The sequence below is a fragment of the Tachysurus fulvidraco genome, chromosome 9, assembly GCF_022655615.1.
Source record: "Tachysurus fulvidraco isolate hzauxx_2018 chromosome 9, HZAU_PFXX_2.0, whole genome shotgun sequence".
In the NCBI taxonomy this organism is placed as follows: domain Eukaryota; kingdom Metazoa; phylum Chordata; class Actinopteri; order Siluriformes; family Bagridae; genus Tachysurus; species Tachysurus fulvidraco.
Genome location: NC_062526.1, coordinates 13,701,700 through 13,722,565, shown reverse-complemented (window position 1 = coordinate 13,722,565; position 20,866 = coordinate 13,701,700). Strand labels below are relative to the sequence as shown.

The window sequence follows — 20,866 nt, the reverse complement described above, 5'->3', positions numbered from 1 at the left end:
CCTGTATGACTGATCTTTGTGGTTTGATTTGGCAAGTGGACCCAAGTCTAGTTCCTGGATGTTTGTGGCTTGATGATATGACCCATAATAAAATAAATTGTTTGTGTGTGTTTGTTTATTTGTTTGTGTGCATGCATTAGGGAGTGCTTTTTTCAGGAGGTTAGTTCTATGCCACACTCCAAGTGTGCTGTGCCTCTGGCTAAGACCAGAGCTCTTCTAAAGAGTTTAATGAATCGCTCAGAACTACTGCTGCATGTCACGATTTCCCCACACTGCGGGAGCCTAACCACAACGCCTACAAGTTCACCAGGTACTTTTCCACTTCCCTGAACACCAAAGTGCTTCTTAAGCATAACTGTTCAGTTTACATAATGTAACAAATTTATGTACAAATATATCTTGATATACGTTTAAAGAGACTTGTATAACACTGAAAGGATTAATTTGTGAAGCTATTAGATCTGGCTTCAAGTTTTTTGTCTGTTACTGTAATGATGAGTATTTTCTTAAAATTAGGATATTTTTTATGTCTTTTACAAGCAGTAGTATTCTTGTGTTTTATGTTATACCACAATGTACACAGATTAGCCATGGCATTAAAAACACCTGCCTAATAATGTTTAGGCTCCCCTTGTTGCTACAGAATGGCTCTGACCTGTTGAGGCAAAGTTTGCTGTGGTATCTGACACCAAGATGTGAGCAGTAGATCCCTAAGTTGGGAGGTTTGGCCTCCATGGATTGGATTTGTTAGTCCAGCAAATTCCACATATGTGATTGCATTGAGAATGATCAGTGGGAGATTTGGGGAATTTTGATGCCAAGTCAGTGCATTGGATAATTTGTTTCAACTAGCTTTCACAGTTGACAGGAGTCAGCATGGGCAATATTCTGATTCTTTTCTGTCAGAGTGAGTGCTGATTTAACAAAGATCATCAATAATTAACATTTTCAGGAGGTTTTGCTGCAGTAGTTCTTCTGTGGCATCAGAGCAAACTGGCTAGTCTTTGCTCCCCATGTGCATCAGCGAGCCTTGGATGCCTATGACCCTGTCACCAATTCACCAGTTGTCTTTCCTTAGACCATTTTGTGTATGTAGTAACCACTGCATCCTGGGAACATCCCACAAGGCATGTCCATTCCTGATATCCAACAGGTACAGGACCTTCATGACATGACATGCAGGGCTTACATCTGCCATATAATCATTGGCACTACTTTAAATAAACTACTCTAAAACCTCCTCTTACTCAAGGAGCATAGCTGCTTGGTCAGATAAATCACCTCAACAGCAAAGACCCTCTTTGGGAAGAGTCATAATTTCATTTGCCTGACATGTAAGGCAGTGGATTCGTCGGCTTACCTCCAGTGGATCCCCTAATGGCATCCCACCTCCACCCCTACAAAAATCCATCATGACTGCAGTGGGCCCTACCGTTTCCAAATCAAGGAATTTTCAGAAATCATGTAATGAATGATTGTTGTTCTTTGTTCTACTATTAAAAGTTTAATTTCTCTTTTATAATCTCCTAGAATTTTCATCATTGTTTGTTAATTTTTTATTTTTTTTTTCAAAACAGTGTTTTTAACCTGGATATATCTCAGAAACTATTGATTATTAATGATCTTGGTCTATTTTATTCTACTCTACTCCCGGGAAGATTTCCAGTTAGTAGCAGAATAAAATCCATCTTCATCGCCATATCTATTTTTTTATTTTATATGTTTTATATATTTGATTATTTATAATATTCATTTGTAATATAAACAAATAAAGGAGTGTGACAGTAGTGAGATGTGCTGTAGGTCAGACAGAGGAGTTCATGGTGAAGGTGGGGCCACATCAAGGATCAAATTTGAGTCCCTTCTTGTTTGCTATTTTGATGGACAGGTTGACATTTGAAGTCAATGTTTACAATGTTGTTTGCGGATGAGATTGTGATTTGTAGTGAGAGTAGAGAGCATGTGGAGAAATACCTGGAAAGGTGGAGGTCTGCCCTGGAAAGAAGAAAAAGAGAGAATACATGTGTATGAACAAGAGAGAGGGAAGTAAAACAGTTAGGTTACAGCAGGCTGAGGTCAAGAAGGTGCAGGAGTTTAAGTAGTTGGGGTCAACCGTCTAGTGTGAAAGGGTGTCAGACTGTGTTGTGTAACAGAAGAATGTCAGCAAGAATCAAAGGAAAGGTGTACAAAACAGTAGTGAGACCAGCTATGCTGTATGGGTTAGAGACTGTAGCAGTAAGGAAAAGACATGAGGCAGAGATGGCGGTAGCAGAGATAAGGATGTTGAGGTTCTCTTTAGGTGTGACAAGGATGGACAGGATTAGGAACGAGCACATCAGAGGAACAGCTCAGGTTGGCTGTTTTGGGGACAAGGTCAGAGAGGCTAGATTGAGATAGTTTGGACATGTACAGAGGGAGGTGGTTATATTTGTAGAAGGAGTTGGAGATGAAGCTGCCAGGTAAGAGGTGGATATATGGATGTGTTGAAATAGGACGTGAAGGTAATTGGTGCAAGATTAGAGGATGCCGAGGATAGAGTTAGGTGGAAACAGATGGTTTGCTGTGGTGACCACTAACCGAACCGAAAGTATAAGAATATAACTGAATAAAACAAAATTGAAATTCTTGAAAATCATTTTTAGCAAAGCCCATATGAGCATTATTCTAAATCTGTAAACTTGCTTCTAGCCTGTAAATTGGTGTCAGATACCAAGACTGGTATAGTGAAGCAGCCAGTTTTTCTGCGCAGTATGTCTGCTCCCTCTGACCTGGAAATGATAGCAAACCAAGATCTGGAGTTTACACATGCAGCACAGAAGTAAGTGTAAGGTGCTTTTATTTACTATATAGTTGAAATTATTAGATTATAAGAATTAATTCAGCTTCCAATATAATATTTTTCTGCTCTGTAGGAGGCGTCCTCACGCTGCTGGTAACAGAAGTAGCTCATTTACTCTGCTGCAATCTCTGGCAGCTGAGGACAGCAGTGACAAACCAACTTATAGTGTGCTGCTTGGACAACTGTTTGCTTTTATAGGGACCAGCCCTGACCATGCAGTGAGTATGCTGATTGGCTTTCTCACCCAGCTCAGCCACAGCATTATATTTTCACATTTTTGAGTGATCAAATATTCCAAGAATTCTAAAACATAGCACTTGACAGAATGGTGAGCCTGGATCAGCATGTTAAGGATGTTCATGATGACTTGTAACTCATGGTCATGATGCTCATGATGACTCATGTTTTGGCTTAAATGTCAAAAGACACACACCTGTGTGCACAAGGCCCGAAGCACTGCATCTCTTTCTCTAATTCTGTCAGCCTACCTGCAACAGAAACTTTCAATTTCTCTCTCTCTCTCTATCAATCCCTCCCACTCTCTCTTTCCATTTTCTGTCAAGCTACCTGTAGCACAAATAGACTTTCTATCATTCTACCTGTATCACTCTCTCACTCCTTCAGATTTTTTTTTTTTTTTACAAGTAACACTTTCTACCAGTACCTGTGTATTTGATTGTGATGAACTTTACCTAGTTCACCTCTTCTTGTACCTGTACCTAGTTTACCTGTATGTAATTCAGTTGAATCTTTTCTAGCAGTGTTTATTGTTTTTAAGTAATGCTGCCAAAATTTAATCTGATGTACAGGTCATTGCATATAGTAATGTGTGTAAGAAGTCTAAGAATCATTTCTAGCCGAAATGCTAAAATAACAATAACACTGATATTGTATAGGTGTCTAGTAGAAGTTTTCTGGCAGCGGCACAGACACGCTGGAGAAGAGGGTGCACCAGGAAGCAAGCGCTGGTCCACATGAGAGAGCTCCTCACCACTGCTGTTCGAGTTGGAGGAGTAACTCACCTGGTGGGTCCGGTCACCATGGTGCTGCAGGGTGGGCCCAGGTATGTTCACTTTGGAAGTGTAGCAGTTTTGATTCCACAAGTTATTTGTACTTTTAATAGTTTACTAATACTTTTCACTAATTGTTTATTTAAAAACTAAAAGAAAAAAATGTCTTTAAACTTTAATACTTGGTCAAAATGCTACACAAAGTATTTTAGTTTTTTAGGTTTTTTTTCTTCTTCAAATTCCTTTACTTTTAAGTAAAACATCAAACCACCAGAGACTAAAGATTAGTATACTAGATGCCTTGTGTATGTTTTTAGCTGGCCAGTTAATGCAAATGCTCATGAAAATATATAAGGCTTTGACATTTTTCTTCTTCTTTACATTTTCTATCCACCAAACTTTTCATGCTTTTGATTTATATTTTTGAATAGACATGATTCTGTAAATTTTCAGCCTATTTATTTCTGATTCCTACTTTTAGAATTGAAGAGCTGACATGTGGTGGCATGGTGGGACAGGTTCAGGAGGCTTTTGGACAGACTATGACCTCTCTTGTGTCTTTGTGTTCCCGTTATCCTATTGCCTGTGCCAACAGCATCTGTCTACTCTGCACTATCCCTTACACCAGGCAAGCAATCAACATTGAAATAAGTAATAATAGAGTAGGCTTTTCTGGATAAATTTGAAATGCTTTCAGAATTCTGTCTGTCTCCACTGTCTCAGCAGTCTATTTCCATTTATCACAACTTTTAATACAACAGGTGAAAATTAGGAATTTCATTTGTGCGATAACTGTAAAATGAAAAAATTCACTCATGGGAAAAACACAGTATGCCTTCCTTCATTTCTACTTTTTTATTTGTCAGGTCCTAAATAACAAATGTATGGTCCTCACTAATAATATAAATGTCAGGTACATCCTTCTAAGTATACCGGTCTTACTTCCAAGAGCATAATTAGCCATCAGGGTTTTTTTAATGTAATGCACAAGATTTGTTACATGGCAAAAACAACATGAAATATAATGTAATATAAAGTCATTTTTTTCTAGTATAATAGTAATTTTTTAATAGGAAATTCCAGATTCAAGAAATTTTCACCAGCATTCAGTGTTTGTGACTACCTCAATTAAAGTAGAAATTTTGGCAGTTTGGAGCACATTAATTAAGACCTCAGAGAAGCAGTTGTCTGGGAAGGGTTATAATATTTTAATATTTTCTCTAAGCAATTCAATATTCTACAGTGAGAAGGATGGTTTACAAATGGAGAATCTTTAAGAGTGTTGTCGTTGTCCCAATAAATCCAGTACAAGTTTAGACTGAATGGAAAGCTCTGGACTAAAAAAATCTTTTCTACAAAAAGATATCTTTTGTCAAATTAATTGTGGAACAATATGCTTTGGACTGATGAGATTAAAGGTGGAAGTTTATATCATCCTACACAGCTCAACCTACAAAGCAAATCATATCACTATACATAAGTCCTACCAAATGTCAAGCTTGTTAGTGGAGGGGTGATGATGTGGGCTTGTTTTGTAGCCATAGGACCAAGGAAATTTGTAGACATGATCTGTCTAGCAGAATAAGCTTGGTGGAAATTTTGGCATTTATTAACCCCAATCACACCATCAAATAGACATCTGGGCCAGAATTTCTACAAAGCAATGTAAGAGACTGATATACATACATAGTGGTTTCTCAGTTTTGAGCCCATTTACTACTCTGCTTTTGTTGTGGAGGGGTATTTGATATAAAATTCTTAGACTAGATCTGCCTAGCTAATCATGGTCACTCATCTAGCTAGTGGCATACTTGTACATGTTTCTAGCAGTTTGGATGCTGAGCAGTAAATCCCAGGAGGATGACTTTTGAATTCACCACTTAAGAATTCAGCAATTAAGACTCTGGGTCAATGATTCAAGTTCAGGGTTCAATGAACTGCCGGGCTACCATGTTGAGCACTTGAGCAAGGCTCTTAACCCTACTGGGGTGCACGCTGCTCCCAAATCTAAAGCCGGATTTATGCATAGAAAAATATGTGTGCTGTAATGTGTGTCAACAATAAAGGCTTACAAAGTCCTTTGATATTGTTTAAATCACTTTCTATACATTTTCATTTGCAGAATGTGTAGTGTTTATTTGTACTTCTTGATTTGCACACATCAGTAGCTGATCATATAAAGCCCTATAGAATATTTCTTTGTATTCTCAGGAGTGAGGAGCAATGTCTGGTGCGTAGCGGCCTAGTTCAGCTGATGGACCAACTTTGCAGTCTTAGTAGCCAGAGAGAATGCAGCTCCAACGAGAAACAAACCAAGAAGCAGAAAGTTGCCACGATGGCCTGGGCTGCATTCCAAGTGCTTGCCAATCGCTGCATTGAGTGGGAGAAAGTGGAAGGTATTTTACAAAGTGCTCACCATCACTGGTCTGAAAGTATACTTTATAGCTGATGTAGGACTTTTGAAGTTTTCATACTGTAATGTCTTTTTGTTCTTGTGTACTCATGAATATGTTAAGGGTTGTCTTTGCTCACTTGTTCATATTGCCTTACCAGTGATTACTACTGTACTAGCACTAGAATTACTGGATTTTTAATTTTCTGGTGCAGGTCCCAAAGTGTGATTCCCCCCTTTTGAGATTTTCACAGTTCTTCAGCCCTGCTTTTGTTGTGCAAACGCCCCCATCACCCATGAGGCCTGGCTCATTTGCATTTGTTCACTCAGAGTAGCTCAGATCCAAGGCAGGCCAAACCTTTGTGTTACATGGAATCCTTCACGGCCTATCTATACAAAATAGTCTGTTTTATTTAAAAAAAATTGTGTGCTAAGGTTTGTCATTGCCATAGTACATATCATATTTATATAACCCTTGTGCAGACCTGGGGTCTATTTGACCCATCTGGAAAGTTTGAGGTTTATTGTTTATAAATAAAATATAATAAAAAGCATAAGAGGTGTAAAAGAAGTTTTATTCACAATAAATTATGCCACGTTTTTGAGTGGTGTGTGTGTGTGTGTGTGTGTGTGTGTGTGTGTGTGTGTGTGTGTGTGTGTGTGTGTGTGTGTGTGTGTGTGTGTGTGTGTAGCCCGTTTTTGGGTGATCAGATGGCATCTGGTAGGCAAAATAGACATAAGTGTAAAATGTTCACAAATGTAAGCACAGAATGGTGATCATTGTAGAATTTTTAATTTATAAGCATTCAAGTCAGTTTGACCTGGAAAAAAACAGGTTTTATTATTTACTGACATTATAAATGGTCAAAATGGTTTCAAAACAATCTCCTGGCTTTCAAAGAGACAATGCCAAAGAGATAGATTCATTTCAATTATGCAACACCTTCTAACAGACAAATTTGCTGCGGTCTCCGGCATCTGGACATGCTTCAACAATAACTGTGCTGAGAGATTCATTGATGGCCAATGAAAATGAAATTACATCATTTTATTCTGTTTGTGTAAGAACATGTCAAAAGCCATGGACCATAACTTCACTCAGCTTATGACATTTGTCTACAAACATACATTGGAGACTGAAGTGTTAGCAAGTTTTCATTTTATTCATGTATTAGCAACTTTTTATTCTTTCCTAATTAAGGGATGTCTCATACACATTCCTCTTCATGTATCATACACACTCTTACTGTTCCAAACACACTCCTCATGTCTCATACACACTCCTCTGCTAGGCAAAGGCATATCAAAAGTGTATCAAAAGGCATATTGAAATGCAATGCCCAATTTGTGTGTGTGTGTGTGTGTGTGTGTGTGTGTGTGTGTGTGTGTCTGTGGTGTGTGAGTGTGTGTTTTGGGTGCGTGTGTTAGTGGACATTTTATGTGTGCATTTTTGTGTCTATGTATGTTCATTGCGTTGAAAAGGGCTAAAGTGTGACCTATTGCCCCACTAAATGTGGCCGGGTCAAATTGACCCAGGAGGACAAGATTAATTTTCCTTGCAAAGTTCATAATTTGAACAATCCTGGTAAATTTCAGGCAAATATGTGGAAGGAAACCCAAGTTATGGCACATTAAACTTTCCAGATGAGTCAAATAGACCCCAGGTCTGCACAAGGGTTGTATAAATATGATATGTACTAATGACAAACCTTAGCACACAATGTTTTTTTTAAATAAAACAGACTATTTTGTATAGATAGACCGTGAAGGATTCCATGTCACACAGAGGTTTAGCCTGCCTTGGATCTGAGCTACTCCGAGTGAACAAATGCAAATGAGCCAGGCCTCATGGGTGATGGGGCGTTTGCACAACAAAAGCAGGATAACAATGGAGCTATAGGGGTGCTAGAAGGTGTGAGGTCGAAAGATTTTACGCAAATTTGCGCAGGTTTAGCAAATCTAGTGCTAGATGGGAGGACTAAAGACTATTTTTACTTTAGCTATTGAGCAGGGTATTATCACATGATATCATGTATGACATAATAAGAATGGCATTAGAAGAAAAACTAATTACATATGCAAAAATTTTAATTTAATTTGCATGTAATGTGCTACTCGGTTTATGCTTTATATCTTCAAATACATTTACATTTACAGCATTTGGCAGACGCCCTTATCCAGAGCGACGTACAGAAGTGCTTAGATCTCTAACATTGAATACATTAATGCGGGTTCACTAGGTTACATACTTAAGATACCATGAGTTTAAAACGTTTGTTTAAAGTTACAAAGAAAAAGTGTCAAAGGTTTTTTTTTTTTTTTTTTTTTAAATGCAAAAGATAAGGAAAGAAGTGCTAGTTGAAATGTTTCCTGAATAAGTAGGTCTTCAACCGCCGCTTGAAAATAGCCAGTGACTCAGCTGTCCGGACCTCTAGGGGAAGTTCATTCCACCACCTTGGTGCCAGAACAGAGAAGAGTCTTGTAGTATACTTGCCTCTTACCCTGAGAGATGGTGGAACCAGTTGAGCAGTGTTGGTAGATCGGAGGTTGCGGGGTGCAGTGGAATGATGAGGGCTTTGAGGTAAGAGGGAGCTGGTCCATTTTTGGCTTTGTAGGCCAGCATCAGTGTTTTGAATCTGATGCGTGCAGCTACCGGAAGCCAGTGGAGGGATCGCAGCAGCGGGGTGGTATGCGAGAACTTTGGCAGGTTGAAAACAAGCTGGGCAGCTGCATTTTGGATCATTTGCAGAGGACGGATTGCGTTCATAGGTAGACCTGCCAGCAGTGCATTGCAGTAATCCAGTCTAGAAATGACAAGAGACTGAACAAGTACCTGAGCAGTCTGTGTGGACAAAAATGGCCGAATCCTTCTAATGTTGTAGAGAAGAAACCGACATGAGCGAGTCACATTAGCAACATGAGAGGAAAAGGACAGTTGATTGTCCATGATTACCCCAAGGTTGCGAGCTGTGGCTGAAGGGGAGATCAGATCGTTGTGCAAGGATATAGCAAGATCATGACCTGGGGATGAATCAAATACCAAATTTTCAAATACCAAACATATCAAAATCATAAACACAACAGTTGAAACATCTTGTTCAAACCAAAAAACATTTAAAAAAATCAGTTCTCTCAGATTATCTTATGTAGATTGTATTTGTGCATTGTCTATTTGATGTTTTTATTTGATTAACCAAGATGATAGACTACCTCTTTTGTTTTCAATACTTTGTATTTTATAGGCATTTTTATTCAGTGTTTTAACATATTTTCTATACTGATTAATTCTTAGAATCTTTATTAATATCAAATCTAATGTGGATGCTAAATAATACCATAATATTGATGTCTTTTTGTAGAGAAGGCTTAGCCCTGCAGTTCTGTTTTACCAACTGATCCAGGGCCTTACTGTTTTGTTTAGAAAAAGGAGTATGCTGGAAACAGAGCACCTTGAGGGCAATGATGTTTGATGTAAACTTTAGCTATCGCTACTACCTTTGTCTCCAGATTGGTTTTTTTTTCTGTTTGATTTTCATTTATTAGGTGGTTCCTCAGATGCAGTACATTCTGGATTAGCCCGGCAGGTATCCAGTCTGTTGACTAATCACCTAGCAAGAGCCACAGAATGCTCTGGTAACCAAGCAGCTGGAAATGATGCCTTACAAGATGTACTCAGTCTGCTGAATGACCTGTCTAGGTAAGCGTAGTAACTATTCAAGGACATCTTACTTTAAAGAAGTGCTAATACCACTCATAAAACTGAAAAGATAGCCAGTAGCTTTATCAGCTTATGTTCCTTTTTGCAATTGTTATACTATACGGCATGTATCTTGTCTTATTTTTAATATATAAATTTACATGAGCAAAAGTATTGGTTAGTCTAATTGTTAATTAAATCAAATAACACTTAATATTTGGTGTCATATTCCTTACCTGGAATAATACCATCAAGCTTTTATTAGGGAATGCCATTGTCACAAACGGGTGTACTTGGTCTGCAACAATGTTCAGATACGTACAGTTCAGTCAGGACCACTTGTGTCAAAATAAAGACAATTACAATAAAGACAAATTTTTTATTTGCAAGCTTATGAAATTTACATTTGGCGGTATGGCTCTGTTCTGAATTCCCCTTCCTTTTCATGAGCTCCATGAAAGCTAGTCAGGGAACAGCAGCAGCTTCGTGGGGGGACAATCTCCCATTAACTGGGAAAGCAGCCAGACACCCCCCCCCCCCCCATTTAGAACAGAGCCTGCATCAGTGACAACAGAATGACACTGATTAAGTTAAACACAGTTCCAAGGAGGAGCTAGGGGAGGAGGTGGGTTGCAGCAATGCAGAGGAAACAGCCAAGCAGACAGACTGAATAAAGCTTTTAAATAGGGTGCCCTGTTTGAAAAGGACCAATAGCGCGCTTAGGAATCAGATCAGCTGATGGGCGGGGTTAGAAAATTGACATCAGCTGATAGCTGAGCTTGACTATGTGGCCTGCCTGAACTGAGGCTGAACGCTATATTAGTGTCTTCTGGCAGAACATTGCTCAAAGCATCACACTGCCTTCATATGCTTGCCTTCCTACCACAGTGCATAGTGCCATCTCATCCGGACTTGCACACACTTGCACCTAGCCCTCCATGTAACGTAATGAAAAGAAAATGTGACTCATCAGACAAGGCCATTTAATTCCATTAGTCCAAGGTCCAATTCTGATGCTCACAAGTCATTGTAGGTGCTTTTGGTGGTTGATATGGGGTCAGGTTGGGCGCTCTGACTTGTTTGCAGCTACACAGCCCATTTGCAGCATATGCTGTGTGTTATGCCACCTTTCCATCACAGTCAGCATTAGGTTCTATAGGTGCTATAGTAGTTCTTCTGATTGGACCATACAGGCTAGACTTCCCTCCCTACACACCTCAGTAAGGCTTGGGTTCACTGGTTGCCTTCTCAACTTTTCCTATAGCACATAACTTTTTGTTCTAATACATCATCTTTGAGAATCACTTCAATTAATGGTATACACTTCACCTGTCTATAACTCTGTTATGGCTGATCAGTTTACATCTATCATTTTGTTACAGTAACATGCAATGATCTAAATAGAACATATTTGTGGTTTCACAATTTCACACTTTTTAATCACTTTTAGGAGCAATATTGGAAAAGCAATTCTGAGCCAGCCAGCCTGCGTTTCCAAGCTTCTTTCACTGCTCCTGGACCAACGTCCTTCTCCTAAACTAGTGCTGATTATCCTACAGCTGTGCCGGGCTGCCCTTCCTCTTATGAGTGTGGAAGATTGTGGCAATGTTGCATTGCCTCCATGGAGCTACTTCATCAGTGCCATAGACGCTGAGCAAGAAGATGCCAGTGATCCAGCATCCCGCATTGCAGCACTTCTGCTGGCTAAACTTGCAGACTATGTGGTGCCAGGTGAGTGTAGGCATTGTTCATACAATATGTGTTTATTTTATTTGGTAATAATGCTCAGATAAAACAATGTATGCAAGTATTATATTAGTAATAACAAAAACTTATTAAAGTGTGTGCTTGTATGTTGGGACTGCATGTTCCACTACAAAGGGCCTTTTGCTTTATTATTTTACACTGCTGGTCAGAAAGGGACAGTAAAAATGAAATAAAACATGTAATTTGTTGAAGGTAGCATCATTATGATGTAATCTAGGTAATGACACTCCAAATATAGTAGTTGAAATTCAAATATAGTATATATTGTAGCCAGGTAGCTAATTTGTTGCAAGTAAAGCCATTACTAACAATATAAGTTACCAAGAACAGCCAAGTATTATATTAGCTAAATTGTATTTTAATAGTTTCCATTATTATAATTCCAATTGTTGTTCACACTAGACATCATGTAGAAAAGATTGCAAAAAAATGTTTTCAGGTGTTGGCTTGTCTGCATTAGAGTGGTATGTTATAATTTCACAATAAATTAAATAAATAACAGTTACAGTGCACTTATTATGCCCTGTGAAATGTACTTTAATAAACAATCATTTGATCATATATGTTCATATATATGATCAACATAAATGTTGATCATATATATCCGTAGCTGAAGGCAGCAAGACAAAACTCCATGAGATGATATCTGGAAGTAAGCTTGAGATAAGAGATCCCATCCTCATCTGGGTGGTCCTCAGCAGCAAAGAACAGCCTCCCTGTAATTAGACTCAACCAAATGTAGGACATTAGACTTAGACTTGCCAGCAAATAGCCTGCAACATTTGTGGTTGAAGTAGATGTTGTGAATTCTAAAAAAAAAAAAAAGTTCCATCTCTGGGAACGTTTATGTCTACTTTATAGGTAAGTAGAAGTATTTTGTAATCAAGCCTCTTGCCCTGAGAGATGGTGGGACAAGCCGAGCAGTGATGGTAGATCTGAGGGTGCAGTGCGACGAGTGATGAGGGCTTTGAGGTAAGAGGGACCCAGGGGGGGGTCCATTTTTGGCTTTGTAGGCAAGCACCAGTGTTTTGAATCTGATGCGTTCAGCTACCAGAAGCCAGTAGAGGGAGGTATGCAGGGTGATATGCAAAAACTTAGGCAGGTTGAAAACAAGCCATGCAGCTGCATTAAGGATCATTTGCAGAGGACAAATTGCGTTCATGGGTAGACCTGCCAGCAGTGAGTTGCAAAAATGGCCGAATCCTTCTAATGTTGTAGAGAAGGAACCGACATGAACGAGTAACATTAACAACATGAGAGGAAAAGGACAGTTGATTGTCCGTGGTTATCCCAAGGTTGAGAGCTGTGACTGAAGGTGAGATTATTATTAACCTTTATTTAACCAGATTTGTCTCATTGAGATATAGAATCTCTTTTTCAAGAGAGACCTGTCCAAAATAGCAGAACAAATTAAATCACACAATCACAAAACAAACTAAAAGGCAAAAGACAACTCAAGTGCATTTCAATTTAAATAAAAGCGCCATTAATTAAAACATTTGCAAATGTGAATGGACTCTTGTTCTATAGATTTAACATAATGTTTAAAATCATTTAAGGAAATTAGACACTGTAGCTTTAGTGATTTCTGTAGTTCATTCCAAGTTGAAGGTGCAAAAAACATAAAAGCCTTTTTAAACAACTCTGTCCTAGATTGAGGAACATTTATAATGAAATAATTTTCTGGGACCGTAAACCATAAGTACTCTGTACAAAAGAAAAAAATTCGGATATGTAGCCTGGCAGCCTGCCTATAATACCCTCATATATAAATATAAAGGTGTGCAAGCCGGCGATTTGACAGAGAAGGCAAATTTACTTTGGAGTAGTGTACAATGATACGTGAGAGGTCTGCAATTTGAAACTTATTGAAACATGAAACACAGCATCCAACATCTGAAGACACTTTGATGGGGCATTCATATACAACAGATCACCATAATCAATAATAGAGAGAAATGTGGCATCAACTAGCCTTTTTCTAGCAGAAAAAGTAAAACAAGTTTTGTTCCTAAAGAAAAAACCTAGCTTCAATTTCAACTTTTTTACTAGATTCTGTACATGAAGCTCAAAAGAAAAATTAAAAATCCTAAATATTTATAAGATGAAACTACCTCAATTGTTTTACCCTGGTCAGTAACAATATTCAGGTCTAACTCTTTTTTCCTTGAGTTTGAAAATACCATTACTTTGGTCTTCTCTGCATTAAGAACAAGCTTTAAATGATAAAGCTGTGCTTGCACTCTATCAAAAGCAGTTTGCAAACATTCATACGCCTTCCTAATGGTAGCTGCACGAAAATAAATGACCGTATCATCTGCATAAAAATGGAAAGATGCATGTTGAACATTTCCCCCTAGACAGTTTATATAAATAGTGAATAAAAGTGGCCCTAAAATGGAGCCTTGCAGACCCGTTTACAGATTGATAAATATTTTGACGTTAGGCCACTTGTGTAGCTTGAGTCCTATCAGCGAGGTAGTTAATAAACCAGCCCGCAGAGTGCTAAGATATACCTATACTGATCAGTCTCTGCACTAATATACTATGGAGATCAGATCGTTATGCAGGGATATTGCAAAATCATAACCTGGGGATGAATCACCTGGGATTATCAGCAGTTCAGTTTTGCTAGGATTGAACTTTAACTGATGAGCAGTCATCCTTGATGATATTTCTGCCAGAAATTTGCTGATATTCAATCAGAAGCTGTGGCATCTGAGGGTGGGAAAGAGAAGATAAGTTGTGTGTCATCAGCATAGCAGTGGTAAGAGAACCCATGTGAGGAAAAAACTTCACCAAGAGAGTGAGTATATAGGGAGAAAAGAAGAGGACGAAGTACTGAGCCCTGTGGGACACCAGTGAAGAGTCTGCATGGAGCAGATGTCACTCCCCTCCATGTTTCCTGATATGAGCGTCCTTCGAGGTAGGAAGCAAACCATTCCCAAGCTGATCCGCAAATCCCAAGACTCCTTAGGGTGGACAAGAGAGTCTTGTGGTTGACCGTATCAAACGCTACTGAAAGGTCAAGGAGGATAAGGACGGATGACAGGCTGATCTAGCAACATGAGATTTCTCAGACATCCAAAGGGCTGTGTGGAATGAGCTGCTTTAAAGCCAGGCAGGTTGGGATCTTGGAGGTTGTTCTGTGAAAGATAGACAGACAGTTGATTATAGACAATGCGTTCAAGAATTTTTGAAAGAAACAAAAGTTGGTACCTGACCAGATGCTATGGATCTATTGATAATAGTGGTAATGAAGGGCAGAAGGTCTTGCGAGATGGTCTGAAGCATAGCAGAAGGGAGTGGATCCAATGGGCAGGTTGTAGGATTGCAAGACTGGATGAATTGTAAAATCTCTTCTGCTGCTACAGACTTTCTCAAATCCATGGATTGGAGAATTTTTGTAGAATAGATTTTAGTTCCTCTTTCACTGGATTGCAGTGTAAATCAGACTGTGCACATTCCACAGTCAAACACATTCCAATCACAGATGAGGAGTGATGCTGCACAGAGATCTGCCACTGACATACCCTTGAACAGGACTCAAGATGTAGTCTTTCATGCCCTGGGCTTCCTTCATACATTTGTGTCTTCTTACTGCTTTGATGTTGTCTAATAAAATGTATTTAGAATTTTCATCCAGATTTTTGGAAATCAAGTTCTTTTGTTCTTTATGTTTCTGTTACTCTTAGGCAGCCAGACACTGCTTTCCCCTGCTTCCTCTGAGCCAGATACCAGATTAATCTGGGCTAGCCCCATGGGTAATGTCAAGACAGACAAAGATGTTGGGGAAGAGGGAGAAGCAGTGGATGGTAAACTCTCCATTTTCATACACAAGAGAGAAGACCAGTCTTCCCATGAAGTACTTCAGCCATTACTCAGGTAAATAGTAATATGCCCTTGACTTTTTAAAGAGAAAAGTCAAGACCATCAGTACCCTAATGCATTGGTGTTTCACATTTTCAGAAATAGGTCAAATTAAAACTGACACTGAGAATGCTAATAAGATGTAGAGTCTTCACCAGGCATTTTCACTGACACAGCACCTAAATAAATTAAATTTTCTTTGACAGTAGAATTGTGAATTTACAGTGAAAGTGGTTTAAAAATGTAGTGTGAACTCATGCCTCTTTTAATGACTATACTTTATTTTACTGATATTTTGACATACAGTTTGGACATGTCTTCTAAAATATATTCTAAAATATCTGGTGTCCTCAAGCCAATTTCATGTGTAATCTCTCTGCAGTAGCTCAGAGGGGCGCCCTTTTCGACTTGGTACTGGAGCCAATATGGACAAGGTGGTGAAAATGGACCGAGACTTGACCAAGGTCAATTCTGCCTGCATGACAAGATTTAAATGCAATATTTAATAGAGAACTACATGTTTGTTAATGCAAGCAAGTGATAATAAATTGCATTTGTTATTCTATAATCAGTCATGCAAAGCTTGTTTCCTTAATGTTATTGTTTTTATATATGAGTAACACATTAATGGACTCAATATCATATTTTTCTCCGTAAAGACTGGATGCTGTGAAGTGGTTACAGAAGAGGCATCAGCAGCCCTCCGTAAGGCAATTAAATGGGCTCAGTCTGGGCTCATTGTGAGTGTGGGTCCCCCAGTGGAAACTCAAATTCAAGAGACTTCAGGGGGAAACACCACTGGAGATAAGAAGAAAAGTGCCCAGAGTGTAGTATGCAGAGACAGGAATGCAGATCTGTCCAGGTAGAAAACGTTTACTAATATATATGATCACATGACTAAATATGATTACATTTGTTTGATGGAGAACTATTGAGGAAATAATGTCACTGGGCTGCACTCAGATCTAATTTAGTTGGCTATTTAGCCCTGTTTTTAATACCTTTATGGTAGCTGTGCACAAAGAATTGTGAAGGCATATGCTAAATACTTTCATACCACACTACAGGAAAAACATTTACATTTATGAAAGTAAGTCTTCTAATATATGTGCATAAACAAACAATTAAGTTTATGATACATTGCATTGTTACGTAAATAAAAAGGCTTTCGTGTGAGCTGTAGGAGCACTTGCGCTTTAGAGTGTTCACTACAATGTTCCTCTACTGTGCAAAGAATGTGATCCTTGGAGTCAAGTATATTGCACTGTTGTTTTCTCACATCTCAGATCTGACCCAGTCCGTCCATTTATCAGTGGACACGTAGCAAATAGCATGGCTGCTGAAGTCATTGCTTTGCTGCACAGCCTTCTAACAGCACCAGAGTCAAACACTGCTCAGATATGGACAACTGCAGCAGAAAAGGTATGATTTCTGAACTATTTTTTTTGTCTTTGCACAAAATCGTTAAATATCTTTCTTCCTTTCTTATGCCTGGTCTTGCATACACTTGTCATGTGAAACAGGTACTATCCAGGGCCCTGATGTACATACCTCAGTTGGGTAAATATGCAGAGAGCATCTTAGAGAGTGGAACTAGCAGTGGCAGAAAGCTGGCTAAGCTGCAAGCAATCAGCCGACAGGCTGTGGCGGCCTTGTGCGCCCTGGGTGGCTTCAAGGAGACCATCAAAATAGGATCGGAGGTTCAGGTTAGACCTCAGCATGGCACATAAAATAGCTTACTACTCCAGAGACTTTTTCCTACCCCCTTAAGTTTTTGTGATGATAATATTCTAATAACAAATTTATAAAGATTTTTTCCACATTTTCTACAATCTAGCCCTTATTTAACTCTCATAGGTAGTAGGTAAGGGACTTCAGGGCAGTGTCGGAGTGGTCATTTCCATTAATGAACAGGAAGGAATTGCTACAGTCAAGTTCCCCTCCTGTGATTATCGCCGTGACTGTAAGGCCTCTGACGTCTTGACTGTACCCATCTCCCGCCTCTCAACACTACGGTCTGAGGTAAGACTTGAACATGGAGTTTTGAGAATAGTCAACAGATTTATTGTCCTCCTTAGTAACTAGAAAAAAAATAGGAAAGCACTTGGAAAGTGACCTGGTGCTACTCCTGACAGCTACATATTTGTGCACGTGGGCAATTTAGGCCACAAGGTCCAAAAAGGTTCAATTCAGGAGCCTCTTATGGCCATTTTTTAAAACATCTCTGTCTACTTAGTGTTTACGAAGCCCCAGGACTATTAGTTGCAAGCAGCCTCAAGACATCAGAGACTCACAATATTTGGTGTATGCATACGTGCGTTATGCATGTCAGGAAAGTTAGACCTTTTGTTATTGTGATCTTTGCGTTCTTTTGATCAGACTGTTCTTTGACAGAAATTTGTAATTTCCAGACCAAAATCCCAAGCCTCTTTTAATCTTGAGTAGGAATGTCCTGTTTAACCTTTATTCTCTAAGTATATTTTTTCTCTACAAATAACTTCTGCACACTTATTTCTGTTTCAGGCTTTGCCACTCTATAAGCTCTCCATCACTGATAAAGTAGTGCAAGCAGTACAGTCCATGCTGCTTCCACAAGAGGGCAGTCTTTCCATCCACACCTGCTTACCAGCTTCTGGAGATGGTGCCAGCCCTTTCATGGCTGCAGTGCGACTACTGGCTGAGATAAGGACTAGGTCAGAGATCAATATTCAGCTAAAACTTTTTATTTAATTAAAAGTTTGTTACAGAATTTTTAGCATTGTATATGGTCATAACAGCATTGCATGTTATAACAATAATTGTCTTGTTATGACAAACATCAACATCCAACATCCAAGCATCTCAGTTCCCAAAACTTGCTAAGCATCTGAGCCACGCTTCCAGAAATCTGCACCTTTACCAATGAAAGAAAGGATTTTAACAAGACTTGACTAAAAAGTGGTTTTCATTCCAGTCGAAATTTTGATTCCTGAACACAAATTTAAATGCTTTTTAACTGGAAACAATACTTTATAACTTATTACCAGACTTGCCCAACATTACACATTTTGCATTGGAGCTCCTTAGTTTAACCCTGGAGAATGCTAGTATGGCAAATTTAGCAGTCTTTTTCTTCCCAGTAAAAAAGTGCTATGAACAACTAGACACATTTTTTTAATCCTTATTTTAATTAAAACTTAACTGCCTTTTTCCTGCCACCTACATTTCTAGATGGGTCTCTATTGATTGGTGAAGTACCCCATTATGTATTTCCTGCCAAATTCCTTTGACTATCAAACATATCTTACTGAACGGCAATGCTGACTATCTGACAGGTTTATGAATTGTAAATCTTGTACTGCTTATAATGTAGACACCCTGAAATGGACTTGTTGCTGACATGCTGTTAAAAATAAGTAACTCAATCATTCAAGCTTTTCACAAAAAAGTTCTTATTGTTCTTTATATGGGATGCTGCACTGAACAGACCTTCATTGATGGAGTGAACGACTACACATCTATTTTGCAAGCCCCTTTTCCAGCAATAAGACTATTTTCATTACTAGCTAATGTTAACATTAAATTCACTTGAACCTGGATTATTTTGCTTTAACAACAAATCAGATGGATGACCTTTGTTTCCCACATAAAGCACACAAGCCAGTTCAGGGTATCAATGAAACCATAATGTAAGTATTACTAATTTGTGTGTTTTTGCGTGTGTTTGTTTGTTTGTGTGTGTGTGTGTGTGTGTGTGTGTGTGTGTGTGTGTGTGTGTGTGTGTGTGTGTGTGTGTGTGTGTGAGGACAGAGCATGTCTGGTTATGGCACAGCTGCTGGAGGACAGTTCATTTTGTGAGGAGTTTATCCAGCAGTGTCCTGCTGCTGTAGAAGTTCTAAACCTTGTTGCACAGGAGTGTAGCCCTGGTATGTATCTCTTTCTTTCTGTTTAATTTTACACATAAGTGTTACATGAAGAATTCATGTCACCTTTAACAGGAAAGAGAGAAATGTTATAAAATAAAGCAATAAGCCACAATCAAGCATTAGTTACAGTTATTTTACCACAGGAAAGTATGGATGGGTTGATGGATAGATAGACTTTTACATGCATTACTTTTGTATGTCATGCTTTCCTGTGGTAAAATAACTGTAACTCGTGCTCTCTTGAAATTAATATTTTACATACTCAATTGGGTTAAGGTCTATTGATTGTTCTGCTGCCCATTGTGTTGGCAGTTTATTTTGGGTCATTGTTTTACTGCCTTTTTTTGCTGCACTTTAAATTACATTGTATATATTTTCAATTTGTTATGTCAAGTTACTAAATAAAATGTTCTGAATATTACTGAATTATATTGTGTACTTATTCCCCCAAGGTTTCTGGATGTTGGTTTATTTTGTGAAAAAATGAAAATATATTTAAATCTGGGGGAAAAAAATGTCTTCATTATTTATTTACATAAACAACTTGGGAAAGACCACACAATTGTTATTTAGGCCCTGATAAAAAAAAAATCTATATATATTGAATTGATGGAGGGTGTACTTTTTTAAATAGTATATGTACATTGAGGAGCTAGTTTTTTCCCCCTTTAGTTTTTCCATACAGCCTTGGATTTTCTTTTTTATTTCCTCCTTTTGATCCTCCTTCTAATCTAATCTATAATCTTCAAGAGTCCGTGGCCCTTTTTTATATTTATACCTTCAAAGTGTCATCTAAATGTCCTTACGGCAATCATTACAAGGTAATGACATAGGGTGATCTGGCTACTGGGCCTTTTTCAATTCCTTTTGCTTCATTACCTCTTTCCAGCTCTCTAACTTTACAGCATATTTCTCTGCCAGGAGCCAAATGTAATCTACTAACACAGTCCTATCACACTATTTGTAACATTCTTTTCACTCGCGTTTGTAACCCTAACTTTAAATGAAAAATCATCAGAAAATAGTAATGTCTGAAAAATATAAAAATCTTGAGAAAGGGTTTGAAACATATGTTTAACTGAATTCTAGGCTACATTATAGATAATAGATGCATCAGTGGTCAGTTTTTGTTCAGTGTGTCTCTTTAAGAAGATTCTGTCTCACAGTGTGTTATAGCTTAGGTTGGCTTTTAATATTTTTGCACTTTTGTGTATCTGCAGGTGAGAGATTGGGCATGGTGGAGGCTCAGTGTGAAAGATTAAGAATGTTGTATCGTGATTGTGCTCGCCCCCCTCCCCCTCCCCCTCCCCCTCTCCAGCTTGACAGAAGACAGGTAGGACTCTCCAAGGCTAGAAATATACCATCATTGGTAGAAAATTATAAATC

At 38.5% G+C, this 20,866-nt stretch overlaps 1 protein-coding gene across 7 annotated transcripts in view; it reads left to right on the top strand.

Moving 5' to 3' along the window:
* Window positions 1–20,866, top strand: part of LOC113642271 (probable E3 ubiquitin-protein ligase HECTD4) — a 111,453-nt gene that overhangs the window by 44,112 nt on the left and 46,475 nt on the right. For 6 of the 7 annotated variants that reach the window (XM_047818034.1, XM_047818032.1, XM_027145609.2 and 3 more), the window contains 17 exons: window positions 141–310; window positions 2,689–2,818; window positions 2,913–3,057; window positions 3,736–3,902; window positions 4,331–4,477; window positions 6,061–6,245; window positions 9,785–9,938; window positions 11,389–11,669; window positions 15,401–15,590; window positions 15,958–16,039; window positions 16,235–16,437; window positions 16,862–16,997; window positions 17,099–17,281; window positions 17,433–17,597; window positions 18,099–18,268; window positions 19,365–19,480; window positions 20,701–20,813. In XM_047818034.1, coding sequence (XP_047673990.1) covers window positions 141–310; window positions 2,689–2,818; window positions 2,913–3,057; window positions 3,736–3,902; window positions 4,331–4,477; window positions 6,061–6,245; window positions 9,785–9,938; window positions 11,389–11,669; window positions 15,401–15,590; window positions 15,958–16,039; window positions 16,235–16,437; window positions 16,862–16,997; window positions 17,099–17,281; window positions 17,433–17,597; window positions 18,099–18,268; window positions 19,365–19,480; window positions 20,701–20,813 — 2,737 coding nt within the window. The remainder of the gene's footprint in view (window positions 1–140; window positions 311–2,688; window positions 2,819–2,912; window positions 3,058–3,735; window positions 3,903–4,330; window positions 4,478–6,060; window positions 6,246–9,784; window positions 9,939–11,388; window positions 11,670–15,400; window positions 15,591–15,957; window positions 16,040–16,234; window positions 16,438–16,861; window positions 16,998–17,098; window positions 17,282–17,432; window positions 17,598–18,098; window positions 18,269–19,364; window positions 19,481–20,700; window positions 20,814–20,866) is intronic. The other variant, XM_047818033.1, reaches the window with a different exon arrangement.